This window comes from Callorhinus ursinus, unplaced genomic scaffold, assembly GCF_003265705.2.
Source record: "Callorhinus ursinus isolate GAN/ISIS: 27379988/994484 unplaced genomic scaffold, GSC_fseal_2.0 scaffold8, whole genome shotgun sequence".
NCBI lineage: Eukaryota > Metazoa > Chordata > Mammalia > Carnivora > Otariidae > Callorhinus > Callorhinus ursinus.
In genome coordinates, this window is record NW_027397070.1 from 68,848,257 (window position 1) to 68,871,752 (window position 23,496).

General features: G+C 57.0%; 2 protein-coding genes across 10 annotated transcripts in view; one reads left to right on the forward strand and one right to left on the reverse strand.

Moving 5' to 3' along the window:
* SLC25A47 (solute carrier family 25 member 47) overlaps positions 1 to 5,160 on the forward strand; it is a 5,417-nt gene extending 257 nt beyond the window's left edge. Inside the window, exons 2-7 of one of the 4 annotated variants that reach the window (XM_073895886.1) lie at positions 1,588 to 1,631; positions 1,959 to 2,030; positions 2,778 to 2,960; positions 3,643 to 3,683; positions 3,714 to 3,991; positions 4,272 to 5,160. In XM_073895886.1, coding sequence (XP_073751987.1) covers positions 1,588 to 1,631; positions 1,959 to 2,030; positions 2,778 to 2,960; positions 3,643 to 3,683; positions 3,714 to 3,991; positions 4,272 to 4,552 — 899 coding nt within the window. In that variant the 3' untranslated portion in view covers positions 4,553 to 5,160. Of the gene's footprint in view, positions 1 to 1,463; positions 1,480 to 1,587; positions 1,632 to 1,958; positions 2,031 to 2,777; positions 2,961 to 3,642; positions 3,992 to 4,271 lie in introns of those variants that run through there. The other 3 variants (XM_073895887.1, XM_025869370.2, XM_025869369.2) reach the window with 3 other exon arrangements.
* A 2,732-nt stretch (positions 5,161 to 7,892) lies between these two features.
* Positions 7,893 to 23,496, reverse strand: part of WARS1 (tryptophanyl-tRNA synthetase 1) — a 31,335-nt gene continuing 15,731 nt past the window's right edge. For 4 of the 6 annotated variants that reach the window (XM_073895883.1, XM_073895882.1, XM_073895884.1 and 1 more), the window contains 8 exons: positions 21,175 to 21,294; positions 20,554 to 20,736; positions 16,362 to 16,462; positions 14,595 to 14,707; positions 14,218 to 14,391; positions 9,954 to 10,094; positions 8,958 to 9,115; positions 7,893 to 8,165 (listed from right to left, as the gene is read on the reverse strand). In XM_073895883.1, the coding sequence (XP_073751984.1) occupies positions 8,144 to 8,165; positions 8,958 to 9,115; positions 9,954 to 10,094; positions 14,218 to 14,391; positions 14,595 to 14,707; positions 16,362 to 16,462; positions 20,554 to 20,736; positions 21,175 to 21,294 (1,012 nt within the window). In that variant the 3' untranslated portion in view covers positions 7,893 to 8,143. Of the gene's footprint in view, positions 9,116 to 9,953; positions 10,095 to 14,217; positions 14,392 to 14,594; positions 14,708 to 16,361; positions 16,463 to 20,553; positions 20,737 to 21,174; positions 21,295 to 23,496 lie in introns of all 6 variants that reach the window. The other 2 variants (XR_012379174.1, XM_025869365.2) reach the window with 2 other exon arrangements.

The following is a 23,496-nucleotide window of genomic DNA, read 5'->3' on the forward strand; positions in this document are numbered from 1 at the left end:
GGGGGGGAGGGCTGCGGGGGCAGAGGGTGGTCTCCGCCTGGGCTGTCAGTGTGGAGAGGGACGGCTGAGCTGTGGGAAGGAACAAGAGGCTGGGGGAGGGTGGGCAGCGAGGACAAACAGGCCTGGGTCCGGAAACACGGACTGCGGGGGGGGGGGGGGGGGGGGGGGGGGGGAGAGGCCCTGCCGAGCCCCGGCCACACCCGCTGGCTGGCTGACTGCTGTCCCAGCCTGCTGGCCTCCCAAGCTATTTTCCCTTCTGGGGAAAGAGCTGGTTGCAAAAGACAAATCCAGAGAGATAACTGGCCTGTTGGGAAACAGGCGGGGGACGGGCTTCCCCCACCCCGGCCCTCGATCCTGCAGGCTGGGAGCCTAATTTGGGCGGGGCACGCTTAGCCTTGCCGGTCTTGTGAAATAGCCGTGGGTGCTGGTCGATACTTCTGGGAATGGCGTGGGGTGTCCCCCTCCCTCAGGAAGGGAGGGCAGTGCTGACCCAGGGCAGGCTGGAGCCCTGGCCTCCCCGGGGACCTTTCTGAGGTCCGACTCTGCGCCGGGCCAGAGGCCAGCTGCTTTCCTGCGTGTTAGCCCCCTAAGGAAGAGGCTCAGAGAAGGGGCTTGACTTGGCCAAGATCACAAAGCCAGGAAGGGCTCTTGAAGACCTGGGCCTTGTCCTTGTGGAGGACAGACATGGCATGCGTGGGAGGGAAGCAAAACCACGTGATCAGCGCTCCAATCAATATGTTTTCCGGCACAGAGGCAACCCAGATACAGGGGTCCAGGGAGGGCTCCAGAGAGGGGGTGATACTGTGGCAGGGCTTTGATGGATGAGTAGGAGTTTGGTGAGGTCTGTGTGAGGGTCAAGGAGGATAATTCCAATCAAGTCATTCAGTCAGTCCTTTGTTCGTGCACTCACTCCTTCATTCATTCATGCACACTTACTGAGTCCTGGGATGCCCAGTAAATAGGGCAGGGCCCCCAAGGGCATTGTTGTCCTCAGGTGGCCCTCACCACCCCTCACCCCTGGGGGATGTAACCCCAGGGCTCTGTGGCTCTCTGGCTTCCCCAGGGCAGTGCTGGGGGCGTGGACGTTGAGGCTCTAGTGTCAGGAAAGGAGAAAGGAACAAGATGTGGCACCTGGCCCTTTGCAGGGAGAGCCAGGCCGTCCTTCACAGAGCCCTGGGTGACCTGGGCTTTCCTACCTCATGGCCTTCGTTGGGTCTGTGCCTCTCCTTCACACGCACCTGGCCGCTGAAAGGCAGACAGACCCGTCACAGGCTTCAGGACAAGAGCTGCCTGGTTTGGAGGCAGAGCGCAGCAAGTGTCGAAACAGAGGCGCTCCCAAAACGCGTCCCTGGCTTTCGGAACAAGGCATGGCTGGGCCAAGACGCGGAAGGAGAAACTGCTAGCAGCTTGGCTGAGACTCAGTTTCCTTCTCTGCATCAGCACGCTCAGGGTTGATGAGACACGGTGTGGACAAGAAGTGTGGGTCTATTCTCAGCGGGAGCTGGTCGGGGTTCAGGGCTGCCTCCTGCCGTGAGACAGGATCAGGTTACTCTTCCTTCTCACCTGGTCCCTCTGATTTCCTTCCAGGTGTCTGTGGTGTTGCTGTGGGCTACCCCCTGGACACGGTGAAGGTATGGCAAGAGGCAGGCCTCTGCCGTCCATCCAAAGGCCCCTGGCTGGGATTAGGCTGCCCTCCGAGTCACCTGCATCCACCTGTGGCCAGAGAACTTTCTGGCCTGCTAATCAGACCAGCCTTCCCCACGCTCCTCAGGACTATGTCAGCCCCTCTTCTCATCTGTGCCTCAGGTTTCTTGTCTTACATGGGGCTCCTGATCCCTGCTCTGCCCACACTCAGCACGCATATGAAAATCAAGGCGTTGTCTCGTCCCCTCCCCCAGGCCTACTGACCTTGCCGTCGGCCTGGAGCCACCCCTTCCTGAAGTCTGCTTCTCTCACAGGTCAAGATCCAGACAGAGCCCAAGTACAGGGGCATCTGGCACTGCGTCTGGGACACATACCGCCAAGAGCGGGTAGGCCGGGGCCCAGGGTAATGGGCAGGAGTATGTCAGGGCCTCAGACCCCAGGCCTGCCGCTCCCAACCAGCCAGGGGGTGCTGAAGCCATCTGAGCTCAGCTCTGTCACCTTCCAAATGGAAATGATTGTACCAACCTGCTGGGTTTCTCTGAGGACGAGAGCCAGGCGTCTGGCACATAGGAGGTGCTCAGAATGAGGTCCTGCCTTCAGGAGAGGGTCTACAGGTGGCATCCGGGGCCTTTGAGGGTCGGGGGGGGGACCCCGAGTGTTTGCATTTCTATCCCCTCCAGGCTGGGCATCCCTTAAAAGCCATGCTGGGTGGAGCTGTGAGGTGTCCCCAGCGTCCAGCCGAGAGCCCGGTCCAGAGGAGGGACTCAGGGATACTTACCAAAGTGAACCTGGGGTTCGATGCTGGCCAGGGGTGAACAAATGAAAAACGGCTACAATAAAGCATGCTACTCAATGTCATCATCATCATCATCATCATCATCATCAAATAGCTGTCCTAGGTCCAGCCTGGCCCTCTGTCTCTTCAGTCCCTCACATAACCTCGAAAGTGGAGTGTTATGATCCCCAATCTATAGCCGAGGACGCGGAGAGCTTGGCAGCGAGCGACCGGCCAGGGAGGCCAGAGCAGGGCTGAGACCCAGCCCCCTTGGCCCAGGGCCCCTCTGGGCGGCCCCCTTCCCGGCTGGGCCTCTGGCCTGATTCGGGCCCTCGGGTCCTGTCTGTCTACCCGCCAGGTGCGGGGCTTCTACCGAGGCCTCTCGCTGCCCGTGTGCACCGTGTCCCTGGTCTCGTCCGTGTCTTTCGGGACCTACCGCCACTGCCTGGCGCACATCTGCCGATTTCGATACGGCAGCCCCGATGCCAAGCCTGCCAAGCCCGACATCACGCTGTCAGGATTTGCTTCTGGCCTGGTCCGCGTGAGTGGGGGTGGGGGGGTGGGAGTGGGGGCCTCAGCACTGCGGGGTCCGGAGGTGCCGAGGGAGCCGCCCAAGAGGCCACCCAGCCCCGCAGAGGGGGACACGGAGGCTTGGGGCAGGGCAGAGACTGGAGGAGGGCCGGGGGGGCTGTGGGTGAGGGCCCAGCTGATTCTTGTTAGCTGAGTGACCTTGGGCAAGCTAGGGAGCCTCTCTGAGCTTCTGTCTCTTCATTCGTAAGAGGCGTGGTGAAGACCCAGTAAGGTTATGAGTGCAGAGCCCCCCCCGTTAGCACGGAGTCTGACAGGTGTGAGCACCCACAGAACGGCAGCCAGTATTATTGGTGATATTATGTTACTTAGTCATGTTATTAAATGCATTTAGTACTGTACTATTCTTACACTAAATACTTATATTAATCACATAGTTAGTACATGGATGTCATTCCCATGTTAGTTATGTGATAAATACTTCCACGAACCCGAGTCACAGACATTTACCCAACACCTATGGTGTGCCGGGCCCGCTCCCAGCCGGCAGCCTGGGTGGCAGAAGCAAGCACTGGCTGCGAACCCTGCTGCACCGGGACGGGTGGGCCAGGCGGACCGGCCGGAGGCGCGGGTGTTGCCCGGGGCAACAGGAGGCCAAGGGAGGGCGCCCTCTTATCCCTGCTGCTTCTCGGCAGGTGTTCCTGACCTCGCCCACTGAGGTGGCCAAGGTCCGCCTGCAGACGCAGACGCAGACGCAGACGCAGACGCAGACGCAGACGCAGACGCAGCAGCGGCGCCCCTCGGCCTCATGGCCCTCGGCCGCGCCCCCCATGTGTCCGGCGCCCCCTGCCCGCTCGGCGCCCAGGCCCAAGTACCGAGGGCCACTGCACTGTCTGGCCACGGTGGCCCGTGAGGAGGGGCTGCGGGGCCTCTACAAGGGCAGCTCGGCCCTGCTCTTCCGGGACGGCCACTCCTTCGCCACCTACTTCCTGTCCTACACCATCCTCTGCGAGCAGCTCACCCCCGCTGGCCACAGCCGGCCAGGTGAGCGGGGCCTGGGGCCGGGCAAGCGGGGCCGGGCGGGGGGGTTGGGGGGGGGAGGAGGCGTGGATGCGGTCGTGCCAGATCCGGGTGCCACGGAGCCTCCCGGGGTGGGAACGTCCGTGCCCACCACACGGGGAGTCGGGACGGGCCCGCCGTGTGGCTTTGTATAGGTCACGTCGGTGGCTTGCGCCCCGGGCTTCATTCCGGGGGTCCCCCGCTTGGCCTCCTCTGTGTCGCCGGCTGGCGTGCGGCTGAGGCGCTCGCGGCTCTCTCCCTGCAGATGTCTTGGGTGTGCTGGTGGCTGGGGGCTGTGCCGGGGTCCTGGCCTGGGCCGTGGCCACCCCCATGGACGTGATCAAGTCACGCCTGCAGGCGGACGGGCAGGGCCAGCGACGCTACCGGGGCCTTCTGCACTGCGTGGTGACCAGCGTGCGGGAGGAGGGGCCGCGGGTCCTCTTCAAGGGGCTGACGCTCAACTGCTGCCGCGCCTTCCCTGTCAACATGGTGGTCTTTGTTGCCTACGAAGCCGTGCTGGGGCTCATCCGGGGCCTGTCCACGTAGCCAGTCCCAACGCCCCAGGGGCCGGCCCGCCGGCAGCTTCCCGAGGTCCTCGTGGCTGCAGGGGGCGCAGGAGAGCGTCGGGGTCTGGGCCCCACGGAGCCGCCGCCCAGGACCGCCTGAGCCTCCCCGAAGCCCGAGTCAGCCGTGCTCGGGGCTTTGCCTGCCCGGCTACGGACCACAAGGAGGTTGAGGGGCCCGTCTGCCATCAGCCTGGGGGTGGCCTGAGGGTCACACGAGCCAGGGAGGAGTGGGCCTCTTGGACGAGGACATCCGTCACACGGAGTCATTTGAGCAGGTCGTTGGAGTTCCAGCTTCCCTGTCACCCCTCCCTGCCGCCCGCCCGCATCTTCAGAGCACCCCTGTGCCTCCATTCAGTCCCTCGGCCGCCCTCCCCGCCAGGTCCCCCCGCCCCCCGCTCAGCTCTCCTCGGCTGCTTAGTGAGCTCCTGGGCACCGGCCGGCTCGCTCCCCTGCACCAGGCTGCTCAGAGAGGGCACTGACCCGATGGCCACGGCCAGCGTGCTGCCAGACCTGCTCACGCCCTTGCCCTGCTGGGAGATCCCCGAGACTCAGCGGGGAGCTGTTGACAATAAAACGTCTTTGAGCATGCTCAGTGGTGCTGCTCTGTGGTCTGTGGGGCAGGCGATCAGCTTATCCTCAGAGGCCCAGCCCTCCAGACCTGTGTGGCCAGTGTTCCCACTATGCAGATGGGCACACTGAGGCCCAGCACTCTGGCTGGCTCCAATCCCTTGGCCTTCGGGGCGCTGAACCCTAACACGGGAGGCCACTCAGCCTTCAGCATGAGGCTTGCTCTCCTCACCACCCACATCCCAAACCCACCCCTGTCTGAGAGAAACTGGGTTCCAGCCAGCTGCCCTGGCCCGTGTTGCCAGACATTTGGCCTGGAGGGAGGAGGGAGGGAGGGTTGTGTACCCTGGACACTGCTGGGTGCCAGGTCCCTTACACAGGTCATAACAGGTTGACACCAGGTGAGCAAACAGCTCAGGGAGGGAACTGGGCCTGCCCACTGTGGCAGGGGTGGTGGTGGTGGTGGTGGGGACTTGCGCCTGCATTTCTGAAGTCCTCTTGTTGGCACCACACGACTGCCAGGCACGGGGGGCTATCGGGGGCCAGAGCTCTGGTAAAGCCGGCCAGCACCTGCCTCGATCTTCCTCACTCACAGACACTGGCCTTGACCATGTCTTTGGACCGAAGGACCTCTTGTGTTCTGGAAACTCTTTCCCAGGACACATGGGTGGACCCGCCCGTCCCAGTCCGCTCCTGTCATACTGACCCGAGTATTTCCTTACACCCAGCGCTCTCCGCCAGAAACACCCTTCCCCCTCCTCTGCCTGGCTGAGTCCGCATCCTAGGCATCACCTCCTTCAGGAAGCTCTCCCAGCCTGACCACTAGGCTGCTTATGAGGCTCCCACGGGGCCCTGGCTCCTCGTTTTGGTCATTCCTCTGCCCCCGACCCCTGACACCCCACTCCACCCACATGTCTGATTTGGACTCTATCCAGCACAGGGCCTGGCACACAGTAGGTGCTCAGGGGGTGTGGAATGAAGGAAGTCCTACCCTAGATTCCAAGAAGTTCATCCAGCTTCAAGTGAAAGATGCTAGTGTTCTAGCCAGGTGCTAGGAAAAGAGTACCAGCTAACAAAAGGTTGATAATTCATCAAAACCCTGACCCCATGTCCACTTTTGGCAAGAAGACCACTAGTACCCATTTGCTTTGGCCTTGGGAAGAGAGTTACTGGCAGTACTCCCGGCCCTGCCAGTCACAGCTGGGGAGCATGGGGACTCAGTCACCGAGCCGCTGGCCCCGCCCACGTTGGCCAAATGGCTTTGCAGGAAGGCCTGGTCCCAGGTCCTCATGCTCTCTAGGTGACAAGGTCCTTTGGAGGGCCGACCCAGCCCCCTCTTTTACAAACGGGCAAGAGAAGGAGGGCCCAGCTGTGTCTTCCCATCAACCGTGGCCGCCTTAACGAAGTCCAGGATGCACCTGAAATTTCAAGTGGGCGATAAAGGGTGGTGTCCCCAGGGCTCCCACAGCTGACGGGAGAATCATGGGCCCCTGGGAAGGGCCAAGGGCCACAGAACTCCCTGGGAGAGCTGCACCTGTCTGATGGCAGGGAGCCCCCTTCTTTGTTCTCATCCTGGACTGTGTGCTCCCTGCTCCCAGCTCCCCACTGTGCCCTGTCCCTGGCCCTGGCTCAGCTGCGGTCCCCACAGCTGGGAGCTCCTCTGGCAGGAGTCCCCACGCCACAGGAGCTGCGACCTGACGTCCTGCCAACACCTGCCGGGCTGTTGTACCTGTCCATCCTAACCTGGGGGATCCCTTGGAACCTGTTTTAGAAAAATGTGGGGGTGGGAGCGGCTGTGGCCCCTACCAGCAGTGACCACTGGGGGAGGCACCTGACCTCTGACCCAGGGTACTGCTCCCAAGACCCCAGCATTAGGTACGGTTGCTCTTCTCTTAGTGGGGCAGGGCTGGGGGTCCCCAGAGGTTGGGTGGCCTGCCCGAAGTTGCAGCCCGTGTGGAGGAGCAGTGTCGACGATGACGCCCACTCCCGCCCTGGTGCTCTGCCGCCTGGGGACGTCACATAAGACCCCTTGTTTTAGCCACTCAGTGCACCTGTGATTATGGGTGCCAGGGAGCGACAAGATGGCATGTAGCTGCGGAGACCACAGCCAGCCAGGTGGGCGGGCCTGGGTGCTCTGGCCAGGGGGTGTCGAGGCCGGGGAGGAGACGGATGAGTTTGTGCCGCATGCTGGTCCCTCAGCACCTCCCAGGGTGGGACCCTCGGTACCCTCATTTGTGAAGTGGTCCCTCTATGTGGAGAGAGCAAGTAAGAGGCAGGCTCTGTCACAAACACGGTGTGTGGCCTTGGACAAGTCACTCTGCCCTCTCTTAAGCCTCAATGTCCTCACCTGCGGGTGGGGCTGGGCAGGTAGAGGGGGCCTGGGGCTCCATCCTGGCAGGGCCTCTGCCCTGGGCCTCCGGCGGCTGGGCGGCTCAGCTTCAGCCCAGCCCGTGTGTGCAGAGGACGGCTGCTTGTGCCGAGACATCCCTGCTGGGCGGCTGGAGGCATCCCGTGAGGTCTGAGAGCCAGTAGCAGGGCACTGGCGAAGGATTCCTGGGAGCCTGCCTCTCATCTCGGGGCCACAGGGGCTTCCAGGCTGTCTCTCCACTCTGTGTCACTCCCCGGTGACCCTGTGGACATGAGGGGCACCCTCGAAGGGGCCACACCACTTGGCAGCAGGTGCAGCACCCCACGCCGGGCCTGGAACAGGTTTGACCCCTCCTCGAACCCCAGACAGCACAGTGACACAGGCAGGACCGAAGGAAGTTTATTCGCGCCAACAAGTGACATGAGGGAGTGGACCCTACACCTCCAGAAAGCACAGACCCCTCAACCCAGGGCCTTCCCTGAGATAGGTCTTCCACTTTTCCAAACTACACAGGGTGCACGGTTAACCAGGCCTCCCATGGACGCGCCGCTCAGGGCCTTGAGGGCTGCCACTCGCTTTCTAGCTACGTCCACCTGCCCCAGGGCACTGCTCTGTGCAGAAAGACTTCCACGCCAGTCAAGTGTCAAAACAAAAGCATCTGCAAAGACAACAGACCCCTCAGCATCTGGCACAAGCAGCGTGAAGCAGCCATTGGCTTTCAGGGCGGAGTGTCAAGGATTATTTGGTGGAAGGAAGTATTAGTATGCTCAGGAAAAAGTATGATTTCTGGAGTGTGGTGCATGCATGGTCTGGAGTGTGGTAAGTGAACCGGAGTCTCGCCCACAGAAGACTCAATTTAATAAAGCTCGGCCAACTTGGGCCAATATTCAACGTGAAAAGCAGCTTTCAAGCTGGGAGCTCTCTTAGCCAAATGTAGAGCAAAGCTTTCAGCTGACAATTCTTCTTTTAAATTTTTTTGGACACAGGCTGAAATACATCTGTGCTCATTAAACTTTCCCACATAGACTTTTCAAAGCACGCTTTAATTTATGCTAATGCCGTTCTGTTTCCAGGTATGCAGACAGACTCCATATGCTTTCCCAGGGCAGGTCTGAAGAGTGTGGGGAACGGCAGCAGCTGTCCTGTGGACTGGACAGGCCAGCCCATGGACCTGCAGCCCAAGGTCCCACACGTGGGGGCTGCTCTGTGGGAGACTCCAGCTGGACTGTTTGACCATGAAACGTTAGCCTGCACCCAATCACCCCAAGGGTTTTGCCCCCAAGAGACAGAAAGGAGGACGGGGAAAAACAGTACTGACACACACACACAGGGCTTCCAGATACCAGGCCAGTAATTACCGTGTGACAGAGCCTACAGGTGCTGCTGATTTGATTGGGCTGGAATTATTGGTAAATTACATCTCTTTATAAGCGCATATAAAAGGAGTTACTGAAAGTCGTAGGACAGCTTCCGGGGAGTCATGAACTCTTTCACTATCTCGTCTGTGACCTCCTTGCGCCTGGCCTGGTGCTCGGCGATCAAGGGCTGCAGAACCTCGATGAGTGTCTTCTTGAGCTCACCGGTGAGCATATCGCCGCTGGTGTAATCCTGACCGGGAGGAGAGAGACTACAGTGACAAGCGGCTCCTCCTGCCTGGGCACCTCACGCCTCTGGGTGCCAGCCCCGCCCGCAGCCCCCGTGCAGAGCCCGGCGCGGGGGTGGCGCCCAGAAGTCCAAGGACCTGCACCTTAAACGTTTTCTTAACATGCCAAGGACCCCGTCTGACGCACGGCTGTGACTCGCCGACACCCCCCCACCCCTCCTCAGAGCCCCACGGCCGCCCGCCCGCCCTGGCAGCTCCTCGTCAGCGTCCCCTGTGCTGTACAGTCTGTTCTGAACTTTTCGCCACAATCAGCTTTAAACACGTTTGTATGGAGACTTCTTTCTTGGTCAGAATTACTTCCATGGAAAAGATTCTGAGGACTGGAAAACCCGAGGCAAAGGCTACAGTTACTGTTGGGGCTCTTCCGACTTCTCACCAAACTGCTGCCGAGAGGCTGTGCCAAGACCCTCGCCTCACCTGGGTGAGCCTTGGAGCCCCAGCCGACATCGCGGCAGTGCAAAGCCCCGCCGGCTCGGTGGGGAACTGTCTGAACCTGACTCTGTCCTGTTCGACTTTACTGGTCTGTGGTGTCCAGGAAGGGGAGGCCATGGTGGGTGACCACGACACTGCAGTGTATGCTTCCCTCTGCGGACTGTCACCAGGCTTCCTGGCGCATTGCTAAGGGCAGTGGACCTCCTCAGTTTTCACCTCGTCTCAGCTGAGGGCCTGCTCCCCAAGCCCAGCCCTGAGGGGCTCCAGCCACCCTAAGCCCAGCTGCCAGGCCCCCAACATCCCGTGTGAGAGCACCAGGGGCCGGCTGGACCCTGCAGCCTGCGGGCTCACCTTCCTGATCTGCTCGAGCTTGTCATCGTCCTCGAGGAAGAAGGTCAGGTACATGAAGGACACGTCCACGTCACAGTTGCCCCCGAACTGCCTGTGTTCCTCGACGGTGTCTCTGCCCCCAGAAAACGCGTGCTTGTTGACCTGCGGTGGCGAGAGCACAGGACGCTGGTCAGGTCAGGCCACCCTGCGTGGGGAAAGTGGCCGGGGGCTGCCTTCTGGGCAGGTCCCAGGGCAGGGGGGCTGGGGCTCACAGTCGGGGTGGGGAGGAGCCCCACAAATCGCTCCAGCCTGTCCGTCAAGCCCGGGTCCCCAACGGGGCCAACTGAAGAGAGTGGGGGAGAGGAAGGTGGGTTAGCTCTCAACCCCCCACCCCCACGAAACACAGCACAGAGCTGGAAAGCCAAAGCGCCGCCCGCGCTGAAACGTGGGGGAAGTGTCCTTAGGTGACGGATGGACACAAGCACCTTCGAGTAAGAGAGCCAACCCGGGAAGGGCGGCTGCCGCCTTCTCCACCATGGAAGGGGGAACAGGGGCCACAAGAATGGGGCTCGAAGGGGGGAGCAGAGCCAGGAGACGCGCGGAGGGAGACAGCGCCTGCAGCCAGCCCCACCTACAAATACGCAGTTTCCGGAGCTGAAAAAAGACTCAGAAACTAGCACAACGGTTTTTGGAATCACTGAAGATAATCTTGGAGAAATCAGGGCCAAAAAGCGAGAGAAGAAAAGCCAGAAAGGACAAAGTCTCCTCAACTTTCTTCCCACCAGCACATGTGACCCACTATGTACAAATGTCACCCTATTTTTCTTTCCTGGGGGAAAGGGTGGGTAGAGGTGATGGTTCCTAGGTTGAGATGCTTACTCTTCCTCCCCAGGACCACATGGCAGATTACTAACGGGACGCTCCGGGGCCCATGGACAAGCAGCAGGCGGACACCAGGGGAAGAGGCTGTCTGGCTGCGGGGAGCGGCACCTGCTCTGCGCGCCCCCCCCCCCCCGCGTGAGGGGGAAGTGCTGGGGGTGGGGGTGGGCGGATTAAAGACAAGTACGCGTTCATCTTCCCTCTCCTTCATTAAGAAAGAGCAAGTTGTAAAATAACATCAACGTCAGCAAACTGCACCAACCATGGAAACAACAAAACGAACAGGAAGAGAAAGCACTAGGACTGTGTTCTCCTGAGCTCCGGTGCCCCTGGGCAGGCGCTGGGGGTCTGATGGTGCAGCGGGGCAGCTCCTGCCCACACGGCCTCTTCTGTGCTCAGACTCGCAGGCCAAGCCGGGTCACTGATGGGCCCCAGGGAAGGCACTCCAGTGCCAGGAAGAAAGTCTTGAGAACAGAGCTTCCCAGCCTCCAAGGGCTGGTTTAAAGGCTATCTAAGGGCCTTGGGACAGTTCCCAATCCTCATCTGAGAGCAAGATGAGGAAAGGTGTGTCTGCTGCACATTTTCCAAGATGCATGGGTGCTGCTGCCACCTACGCACTCCTCCCTGGGCAGGCCCCTCATCCCATGATGGCACGCAGATGTGCCATGAATGGTGGACATCACCACGATCACATCACTTAATCCCCAACAACCCAATGACCTCCGTACTGCTTTCTCCACCTCACAGGTGAAAATGGGAAACAGTGTCAAGGACCTGCTGTATGTGGCAGTGAATGGCAGAGCCAGGCTGACCCTTCCTGGGACACCAGTCTTCTGACAGCGGCTTATGTTTGCCTGGTGTTGGGACTGACTGGTCCTCAGTGCGGCTGGGGCCGTGCTCAGGGGAAACCAACAGGAAAATGGGCTTGGGTTAGGGTGGAGAACAGCCTTGGTTGTGGGGACCAGAATGCAGGGGCCAGGATCCAAAATGACAGAAGCAAGTGAGATGTACCAGTGTGATGTGGCGTAAAAGGAAACTATGCCTGGCGACGGTGTCTCGGTTGAGGGGCATGGGAGCTTGATTCAGCTGCCACACTCCGAGAGCCAGTGCATTCTGCCTGCTACAATCCAGCAGGGCAGGTGAGCGGGCCTGTGGGAGGCCCCAGGCCCAGGGCTGGGTGGGGCCACTGACCCTTGGCCCTGGAGCCTGAGGCCAGCTCTGGGCAGGGGCACTACAGGGTTAACATTAAAGGGGTCTCGTGATCAGAAATCACAGGTGGGTGGCCAGGCTGGCAAAGTGCGTTACAGACACTCGTCCCAGAAGGGGAGGTTCCACACTCCAAGGCTGCCTGCAGGAGGGACTGATCTGGCGGGCTCTGGCAGCAGCCTGGGGAAGGCCTGCTTTGGCCTATCCTGCAAAGGAGCTCACCAACTCTTCATTTTGAACTAAATTCTTAAATCTGGGCTGCACTTTACCGTTCACACTTTTTACATGTGATCCCACGTAAGCCTTGTCTCAAGCCTGTGAAGTCAGTACAGCTCTCCCACTTCACAGATGTCTCAGCTGGACAGCAAGGTCACCCGCCAATGGCAGTGAAGTGGCAGGACACGGACAACCTGGGGTTCCCGACTCTAGGCCACGGGAGGGCCCGTGCAACGAGGGAGCTGGGTTCCAGTCCCAACCCCACCACTCCCCAGCTGTGTGGACGTAGGAAGCTGCCTGGCCCCTCTGAGTCTGGACTTCCTTGCCTACAAGATGAACATGGCCTCCCGGGTGGTTGGTAGGACTCAGTGAGATCACACAGGTGAGCACGTGGCACGGCTACTGCTATTCTCAGGAGCGCTGGAGCAGATCCCCGCCCCTGGCTGGAGTGGAGGTGGATTCTGGAATGGAAGGTGGGTGTGGGGACCGAGAACGACAGCCTGGCCTGAACTTGTCCTGCCCCACAGGGCGCTCACAACCCTCAGGGCCTCTGTGGCTGTGTGCTTCCTGACCTCATGCTCACGGCCAGCCCAGCCCTCAGGGCCTTTGCTGGTCCCTAAGTGAATGAAAAATGCCTTGGACCCAAAAATGACTTCTTTAAAACGATGTACTAAATGCACTAAAACAACTAAAAAACCAAACAAAATGCCTTCTCTTCTGGAGAGAAGAGGACCCTCCCTCCCACTTCCGTATTCCATGCTTTAGAACTTTCAGCCAGTACTGAAAGGTCAAGAGAAAGCCCTGAATGTACCAGCTTCCAACAGAGAGTGGTAGAGTTGGCGGTGGCTATTTCCTGGAAGAGGGTTTGGACATTAAGGGTTTCCCCATTGTTAACCAGAACCCGCTAGGGAGTTCGGAAGGGCTGGGGGCCAGCAGTGACTCAGAGGGTTGCATTACACGCCTCAGATACGGATCTGGTCACTCCTGCTGTAAACTTCCCACCTGCAAACACACACTGGATTCCAAATAAAATGTCAACAGCTTCGTGGGACAGTGAGGGGTTGCACCTATACTGGCAGTTCAGCCCAGAGAAAGAGAAGCAGGGCCCTGGGAAAGAAAAAAGCTCAAACAGATTCCTAATTCTCATTTCTTTGAGGACTTGAAAAATATTTGCTGATGCCCGTTGCATGCTTGGACGGACATGACTGTCCTGTTGAAGGGCCCCCACCCGTTCCCAGTCTCCATGAGAACGTGCGGCCCCTAAGCCCCACCTTGGCCAAGACAGTCATCCTCTCTGGCTGTCATCCCTCTAAAGGTACTCACCACTATCTCCCCGTGAGAAATAAAGCCAGAAAACATAAAGCACCTGGTCCATCTGCTGGACTACGGCTGCTGCTTGGAAATGTACTACAATATGTTCTATCATTTACTTTAAAGAAAACCGCATGGGGCGCCTGGGTGGCTCAGTCAGTTGAGCGTCTGCCTTCAGCTCAGGTCATGATCTCAGGGTCCTGGGATTGAGCCCCGAGCGTCAGGCTCCTGCTCAGCAGGGAGTCTGCTTCTCCCTCTCCCCCGCCCCTTCTTCCACTCATGCTCTCTCTCTCGCTCTCACTCTCTTTCAAATAAACAGACAAAATCTTAAAAAAGAAAAAAAAGAAAACTGCCATGACTTTGCTTCCAGAGCAGAGCACTGGTGAGAAAAGCAGAGAAGAAAAAAAGAGAAGAAATATTCAAAGTTTTGCCTAAATAAAAGGGCACAGACAAATCAAGTTCATTTGGTGTCGGGAACAGGGACAGGCCGCCTTGAGGTTGCAGGCAGCAACAGTTACTGACCCTGGAACCCAGCGTTGTGGCGGAGGACGCCAGAAGGACAGTCTTGCCATGCGTGTGCGTGCCTGCGAGTGTCAGTGTGCGTGTGTGTGTGTGTCTCAGGCGCGTCTGCTCTGTGTGCACAGGCTGCCCCTCCGCCCCGGACGGTGCTCACCTTGGTCTTGATCTGCTTGGCGGTGTCCGTGAGGAAGATGGAGGAGTTGGGGTCGCTGGCGCTCATCTTGGTCTGGGCCCCCTGCAGGGCGGGGAAGAAAGTGGAGTGCAGCAGGGCTGGCTTAGGGTAGCCAATCCTGGGGGCGACGTCTCTCGTCATCCTGAAGTAAGGATCCTGTGGGGCGAGAGGGGCCTCTGAGGAAGCTGGCAGAAATGGGCTGGCTGTCAGCCGGTGAACAACACCTCCGCGGCCTCCATGGGATGCTCCCAGCTCCCAAGTAGCTTACAGGATTGCCCCGGCCCAACACCTCTTAAAACCTCCTTTCCCATCAGAGTGCAGTGCCCCAGACCGATAAACGCCTCGCTCTGCCTCCTGACCTGGTCGATGGCACAGGGGATGAGGCACTGGATGTCTGCCCTGTCTCGGAAGATCTGAGGGAATGAGTTGCTGAAGGAGGGGGCAGCCTGGATGGCAGGAAAGCTGATCTTCCCTGAAAGTGTAAACAATATATTTTTACACATGACATCGACTGCTGTTCTGGTTAATTCAGCCAGCAAAAGGGATGAACATGAACAAGCATTCTCCCCTTTAGAGACGGGATCACCACTCAAAAGAATCTGAAACCACAGAAGAGTAGGGAGGAGAGACAAATCTACAGTCTCAGTGTGTGTCTCTTTTCGTGTTTTCTCAATTTCCCGCCGCATTTCTGTGGTGACTGCACACTACCCAGTTTTTCTCCTTACCTTTTCCCTCACTTGGGTGGTTGTTAAGTATGTTGTCCCGTAAGCATGTTGGGGAGTGTTTAGCCAGTCTACCCATGGGCACATGGACTGTCCCTCACCTTTAATCATTACAGGTTATGACACCCTGGTACCTAAAACTGCTTTCAATACTTTGGATGTTGCTGTTAACACTGCTACTGCTATTTGCTTAGACCCACACAAGGGGTCCAAGGGCCTGACCTTGTGTGACCTCCGACAAGCGCTCTGGGCCAGCCCCTGCCAGCTGTGCCGTGTGGGGTCACTCGCGCTGCCGCCACCACCAGCGCCGGGTACGTGTACACACACACCCACACCCACACCCACACACGGCAGGGGGGGCCATTCCCTGCCTGCGGGCGCCGGGCTGTGCTCGGGGCCTTCCCCGGGCTCATCTACTGCTCACAACTCGACCTAACAGTGCCACATAGCCCCCATCTCAACAACTTGCACTGGCAGGCTCAAACCGTCGGCAGAGCCCGCCGAAGCTAATACCCAGCAAGCAGCTGGCCGGGCCAGGATTCAAACCCGGGCGCTTGGCAGCAGTGTGCACAGCTAGTCGGAGGTCTACTGTCTCTTACTCGCCCAGTGCCGCCTTCCCTGGGACATCTTCCCATGAGATGCTGGCATTCCGAGGATAAATACCCTTTCAAAAGCACAGGGTTTATGCCCCAATTGTCAGGGATGCATCTGACCAAAACATCAAAGAAAAGGGTCTTGCTCGTGTGAAAAGCCTCCCAGTGAGGCCTCTCCATGGCGTTTCTGCACTTGTCCCTGAAGGTCCCCTCACCGCCAGGGCCCCCTCCCAGCAGGACAAACTCCCCACGTGGCACCTGCAGGCACACCCCGGGATGCTGGCCCGGGCTCGCGGCTGCTCGGCCTGGAGCCGTGCCCCAGAAGCAAAGTAGGGGAGGGGATCAGGAGACCCACAAGTCTCAGGGATCAATTCTTAGCTTCAGGAGCTAAGGGTCTAGAAGGAGAAGGCCGACGCATCTGACGGGCACGGACGTGTGTGGAAAGGGGCACGAGTACGAGTGCAGGGGGCTGAGCCACGGAAGCACAGTGAGGGTGGGCAGGGTGGGCTCCACGGGGCCTCCGGGCAAGCCCGTTCCTCCGCCGGGGGAAGCGGAGGCTCCTGGCCTCGACGAGAGGGGCCCACACGGGCAGGGCACTCAGTCATCCCCACCCTGCTCCTCCTTTCTTCTCGGCCTCTCAGTGGGTGACTGAGAGGTGACAGACGGTCTCCTGAAGTGCAGCCCCGAGGCCCAGAAGCGGGGCCACAGGCATCGCACAGCTCCTCTGGCTCCTGGGGAGACCTGCCCGTGGGCTCGCGGTGGGGAGACGAGGGGCCGGTGCTGCCACCAGAGGCCGCAGCGAGCTCCTTACCGATGGAGTCACTGTCGGTGAAACCGAAAATGCCTTTCACTTGGTTGAAGGTAACGTGCTTCTGAATCTTCACCACGTTCTTGTAGAAGCCTGGGCTCATCCTGCAAAGACAATCAGAATCAAACCCCAGGTTCAGAGGGCGGCCCCCCGCTGGGGCCGAAGCCGCAGCTGGTGAAGCCTGAGCATGCAGGTGCGGGCTGAGGACACACACTGGGCAGCACAGTGCCCACAGGCGTCCGGAGGCAGAGAGAGTTAAGGCAGGCTGAGCGGAGCCGCCAGAGAAGTGTGGGAAGCTGTGTGAGACCGGTGCCAGAGCACGGGCAGATGAGGCAAGAACACAACACGTTCAGAGTCAGGGGGTGACACGGAGCCCTGAAACCCTGCCCGGGTCAGCGGTCAAGTGTGCTGCACAGCTTCCAGCCTGGAAGCCCCGAGGGAGCTTTTTCTGTGTTGTGAGAGACCGTCTGCAGAGAAACCAACGCGTCCAGCCACCACGGCCCCGTCCCGTCGGCAGCCATGCTATCTGGGCAGGATGACCCCAACGCCCAGCAACAGGACTGGGCCACAGTGGCTGGTTCAAGCAACCGATGCTCTCTCCTGGATGGTGAGGCATGGGGATATGAGGCCTGGAGCTGTGGCAGTCATTCTGCTACCAGAGGGACCGAGGCTGAGGATGAAGCAATTACAGGGAGGGGGCAGAACCCAGAGGGACTTCTTACATGGCATCTCTAATATGCTCAGCAACTCTACTCTCCACCATACCAGGTAGCAGGCCCCACAAAGACAGAAAGGGAAAAAACGGGAGAGCTAATGTTTCCTATGTGTTCGCGTCATGTAGCAGGAGCCGTGCTTAGTGCTGGACATGGGTTAACACCGCTCAACTCCCCTTTAAAGTAGTAGCCTCACCTCCCCTTTCCTGGTAAAGACCGAGGCTCTGAGAGGTTAAGGGTCATGTCACAGATCCCAGTGATTACACGAGCTGGGATCCAAACCCGGGCTTGTCTGGCCACAATGCCTATGCTTTTCTGGCCACAATGCCTATGCTTTTCTGACCACATCTCGCAGCTTTTGAGAGTTTAAGACTTCTGTCCCTGGATGCAGAACTCCTGAATGTCTCTGGGCAGACAGCGGGGGCTGAGGGTGGGGTGTGAGAAATGCAGGGGCACTGGCTGCCTAGGTAGGGGGCAGCCACGAGGCAGGGAGGACCGCAAAGGCCCCGCACCAGGGTTTGTGCCGAGTTGAGCAGAGTCCCACTCAGGAGCAGGAGAGGGATGGGGGAGAGAGCGACTTTCACTTAGCAGTCTGCTGAGTTTTGGCCCCAGGGCACTGGTCAGGGGTGGGGGTGGGGAGCGTGTTACAGAGAGAGGACATACCAGGAACCTGGCAACATGTGAAGTGCTCCCAACACGGGTGCTCCCTGGAATGCTCAAGGAATACCTACTGCATGAATGAAAGGGCTAAGCAAGCAGGCAGAGAGCAGGTAACCCAGGTGCCCATCACAGAGTAAACGGTGGTCCGGATGTGAACCCAGGCAGAACATGCTGACAGACCCCTTTGCTAGACTGCCTCTCACTAGTACGAAACCCCCGACTTACAGGATAACAGAGGCTCAGAGAATGTAAGGACTTGCCCAAAGGAACCACACCAACCAGGAGCAGAGCTGGGTCTGGAACACCAGCTCTCAGATTCCCAGTGCAGTGTCTTTCCATCCCTCACGGATCCTGGCAGGAAGGCCTCTCTGGGCCCACACGCAGGGCCAGAAATGCACGTGGGGACAGGGTGTCTGCAGCCAGCTTGCCTGCATTGGGCTTCTTTCCCCGCAGGGCCCTCGCCGCTTCGCTCCCACCCAAAGACAGGGTGGAGGCTGGCTTGGTTGTAGTTTCAGCTCCTGAAGACCAGGAAGGGGCTTTGTTAAATCAAAGCTCTGGATTTTGAGTTCAATTTTAAGGGGGAAAAAAAAAAGCTCAATTTGTTAAAAGACAACAAAACTCTTAAAGGGAATATGACATTTGAAAACAGGGTTTAACTTTTAAAACTTCTCTCCTGACTTTAGGTTCAACCTAAGAGGTCTTTCTGAGAAGCAGCAGCACAGACCCTTTGAGTTATACGTTGTGTGGGTTTTCAGGTCTACCTCGAGTTCACGAAGAAAAAGGAAGTTCCTCTGAGCCAGGTGGAGGACGCCCAAGTGTGGTCAGCAGAGACAGGCTGGCCAAGTCGCCTCGGGCCCCACGTTCTCTCCGAATGCGCCGAGAGGGGTGGGGCATGCGGTGGCCCCCTCACGTGCACTGTTCAAAAGTTCACCCCCCTTCATGTGCCTACCACATGTTCGTCCTTGAGGACACAGGAGGTGTTTGCTTCTGCCCCACCAGCACCTCGGTCCAGCGAGGCAGGGACTCCGCTTGGGTCACTGCTGGGTTCTCAGGGGCTAGGAGGGCATCAGCCACGGAGAGCACTCCGTGACTATTTGTTTTACTGACCCAGCAGAACAGGGCCACCCCTCACCCCGTACCAGATGCGGCCGAGGTGGAGCCTGGGGTGCTGGGAGGCACATCTGAATCAGACTACGGGAGGGACAGCTCCCAGGAAGAGGTGATGCTTGCCCGTGCGTTTGGAGATGGCGTCAGACTCCTCTGCGCTGGGACAGGAAGGTCAGGGGAGGGGCGGGAACTCTGGGGGCTGTGGAACTGCAGAGTGTTCCACCTCGCTGGAGGTGGCAGTGACTGACGCTGGAGAGCAACACGGGCCAAATCACTGAGGGGCCTGTGAGCTAAATGGAAAGTGAGCACTTCATCCTGATGATGACAGAGTGGAAGAGGCACGGGCTGGGGAGTGACAGGAGAGCTTTACGGAGAGTGCTGGCTGGTGGGGGACCGAGCCTGTGAGGGGCTGCCACGGGAGGCAAGAGGCAGCACCTGAGGACGCAGTGACTGGGCAGCTGCCACCCCGGCCTGGCCCTAAGAAGAGCAGCAGGACGCAGGGTGTGGCTAAGCGCTCAAGCAGGTGAATCAGGTCCTTTTAAGGAATGAGGGGAAGAGGTATAAAATAAAGCACTGTGAAAATTATAATAATGGTGACACCTAAAGTCTCATGTAACCCTATTTCGTGGACCAGGCTTGCTGAGACTCATGACCATTAAACAGAGGTGCCAGGGCTCGAACCCAGGTCTGTTTCCTTCCTTCAAAGCTGTTTCCTCAAGGACACCACAATGCCTCTATGCCCACAGAGAAGTGATTTTAAAAATCTCATAGGTAAAATCAGAAAGTTATGAATTCATTTACTAGTTGGGAGAAAAGCCAGACTTCTTATCAAGGCAACTATTTCTGTGGATATAAAGTCACCACTCGGAGGCAGTCCTCTAAGGGGACATTCTGGGGAAATGGTAATAAGCAAGCATCTCTGCACTCAGTGTGAACACAGTCCATCCTGTGCTTCTACCACATCCTGTCCTGGGCTAATATAACGAGCCCTCAGGGACAGGGGCCACACCCCTTCCATTCCTTGGGGACTGCCAGTGCCTTGGGGGGAGCACTGCATCTCAGGTGCTCAGGAAGTGCTTGCTGAGTATTTCTTACTGGGACACTTGACAGAGTCTTATTTTTCTAACCCAGTTCTTGGTAGTCATTTGGGATGAAGAAGACCTCAGAAGTTTCAATTCAGGGGCACCTGGGTGGCTCAGTTGGTTAAGTGTCTGCCTTCGGCTCTGGTCATGATCTCAGGGTCCTGGGATCGAGTCCGCATCGGGCTCCCTGCTCAGTGGGAAGCCTGCTTCTCCCTGTGCCTGCCATTCCCCCCCTGCTTATGCTCACTATTTCTCTCTCTGACAAATAAATAAAATCTGGAAAAAAGAGTTTCAATACAAGGATTTTCCACATGCAGTTTTTCTGAAAGAACTGGACCATGAGGGGACCGTGTACGAGTCTTTTCTCTTCGAGGAAAAAGGCACACCAAGAAAGAGAAAGACCCTAACCCGGCAAAGTGTCCTTGGAGAGAAACTACAATTCTGTCTCAAGCTGGGGATGGAAGCCTCAGCTGGTGAGCGAGACCAAGAAACCATATCCTGACGTTTCATAAAAGAAGGAAAACATTCCCCAGATCTTAAGGCCACTTTAGATGTGTCCAACTTGGCCATGACCGAGAGGAGCTGCTGTCTCCATCTGCTTCTCTAGAAGGCAGCCGGGCACCCTCTCCTTACCCCATGTAGTCGAGGTCAGAGAAGATGAAAGTCTTGTTGATGTCAAAGCCGCAGGCAATGATGTCCTTGGCGTTTTCCACGGCATAGCCGTAGGCCTGGTCCAGGGTCAGGTCTTTCCACAGGTACTTCTCATCATCCGTCATCTGGATGACCAACGGCACGTTGAATACATCCTGCAGCCACCTAGGAGACGCATGGGAAGAAGGCTGCCATCCCATCCCCCGTTCTGCATCCGAACACACTGTTCCTACTGAGAGTGTATGTCAAACCTTTCTTGTCTACACAGTTACACAGCCTTATGCTGTGGAGCTGCTATTTTGCAGGCTGGTGATCGTTTTAGAGGACGTGTAAACGAAGGCTCAGGGAGGGACTGCTACGGTCACGGGGAGAGGGACCGGAGGAAACGGGCTGGCTGACTCCAAAGCTGGGCTCGCTCCATCACGCCACACTTTGTAACGTGACACTGGGAACAGACTGAACAGAAGCCACAACGGCACCAGTCCCCTCACACGTTGTTTAACAAACACAAACTAGGACTGTCCTGTCATTCTGACATGGTTTATAAGCAACATTCCTGATTCGCTAATAAAAGGGAGAAAAGGCATACGATTCAGTACTTACTTTGTGAAAATAAATGGGATGAGGTGACCTACATGCATTGCTTCGGAAGAGGGGCCCCTGCCCGTATATAGATAAAATGGCTTCTTATTTTCATAGGCATCAAGAATTTGGTTCATATCTCTAAAGGAGAAAGGAGAAAAGGAAATGGTGTGATTTTCTGAGACAAACACTAAGGCGCTACTGCTCACCTGGAGAAGACAGAGAAAACACAACACAATGATTAGAGTTTGTTACCCTTCGTGCCCATGAGAAAAGCGACAGGAAACTTCTACTGACATGATTTCTTTCTCCTGTAATTGTTTTAAAAGTATAAGACACGCAGGTCTGGAATAAAAGAGGGATACAGCTGGGCAGCCAATGGAACCCCTTAGGAAACTTCAAATACCAACGTCCACACACCACCTGCTTTACACCTTTCCTGGGAATGACACCAAGCCAACACTACACAACCCTTGGTCAGAACCCCCAGCCCCGAGACTCTGGAGACTCAGATTGGGGAGACTGCAGGGTTCCACACAGTCCTGACTCAGGGACGGGAGTGAGGAAGACCTCCTGGGAGTGTGGAGGGGAAGTCCCTAGTTGAAAATCTCATTTGGGCTTCCTCAGCCGGGCTGGGACCAAGTGTCTTCAGCTGGGAGTCATTCCGGACTCATCCGCCTTCCCCAAGGACTGGGGTCCACGGACGATGCACATGAAGGGTTCTCCTTCCTGGCTGTGTATCAGAATTGCCTGGTCATATTCCATCTACCTGGGTCCCACCTTCACAGACTCTGATTCAGTGGGTCTGGGGTGATGTCTGGGAATCTGTATTTTTAAAAAGCTCCCTCAGTGACCGCAATGTTCGCCAGGGTGTGAAACCACTACTCTAGGGTGTAAATGTTCTTTGTTTCTCCACAAAGTGTCCCAAAGTAAAAGAGGCCCTTTTCCAGGGGTCTTGGTAGGAGACCCCACACAAGTATTCTAAAAAGGGACTCCTCCTCATACCCCACACCAAGGGCTAAAAGTGCTCCCCTCTGGGCTCATGGGATTATGGGAATTGTTTCTTTGCGTTGAGTTTTTTTTTTTTTTTTTTTAACCTCCAGGGATCAATCATACACTGCTATTGAAATAAGGAAAGAATAAAAAAAAAAAAACTTAATTTTGGAAGAAAAAAGCCCTTCTTTGGTTCTCAGAATTAACCAAATCAAACTTTTACGGGTTTATAGGAAAGAAAAAAATGCAGCTGTCCCACGAGCTGTTCTTCAAGTCTCTGGGAGCCCCACCATGCGCTGCCCTGGGGGCAAGGTGCTCTCAAGCAGTGCAGGGAATGGACTGAGGCTCGCTCTCTGAGCTCAGCTTTGTGAGGATGGTTTCCAGCAGGTGAGGGAGCCTACTCAAAGCCCATCTAATTCCCTACTCTACAGACGATAAAATTAGACAGGGGGGCATTCTCAAATCTGAGAATGGCCAAAAGCTGCAAGTCCTATGACGCCCTAAGCCAAGAGCCTACAGGGTTACTATACTGAAGTAAATAAAGTAAGGCACATGGGCAACAAGAACTGCAAAGTGCTAAGATAAAAAAACATTTTTTTTTTTTAAAGATTTTATGTATTTGAGAAAGAGAGAGTGAGACAGATGGAGCAGGGGTAGGGGCAGAGGGAGAGGGATAAGCAAATTCCCCGCGGAGCAGGGAGCCCGATGCGGGGCTGGATCCCAGGACCCTGAGAACATGACCTGAGCCGAAGGCAGATGCTTAACTGAGTCATCCAGGCGCCCCAAGATAAAAAGTTTTGATTTAAGATCAACAAAATTGGTAAACTTGAGCTAAAGTGACCAAGAGGGAAAAAAACAGTGAAGACTCTACCAAAGTCAAGAATGAAAAAAGGAACATTACTACTGATTTTACAGGGATAAAAAGGATTACAAAGGAATACTACGAACAAGTATATGCCCGCGTATTAGATAACCTTGATGAAAAAGACCAATTCCTGGAGAGAAACAACTAGCAAACCCACTCCAAAAGAAACAGAAAATCTGAATGGATCTATAACAAGCAAAGAAATTGAAGGGGTATTCAAAAAATGACCCACAAAGAAAAGCCTGGAACCAGATGGCTTCATGACAAATTCTATCAATTATTAGAAAACAATTAACAGGGGTGCCTGGGTGGCACAGGAGGTTAAGCATCTGACTTGATTCCGGCTCAGGTCATGACCTTGGGATCCTGGGGTTGGGTCCCTCGTCAGGCTCAGCGGGGAATCTGCTTGTCCCGCTCTCTCTGCTCCTCCCCCCGGCTCGTGCTCTCTCCATCTCCAAAAGTAACGGATAATCTTAAAAAAAATT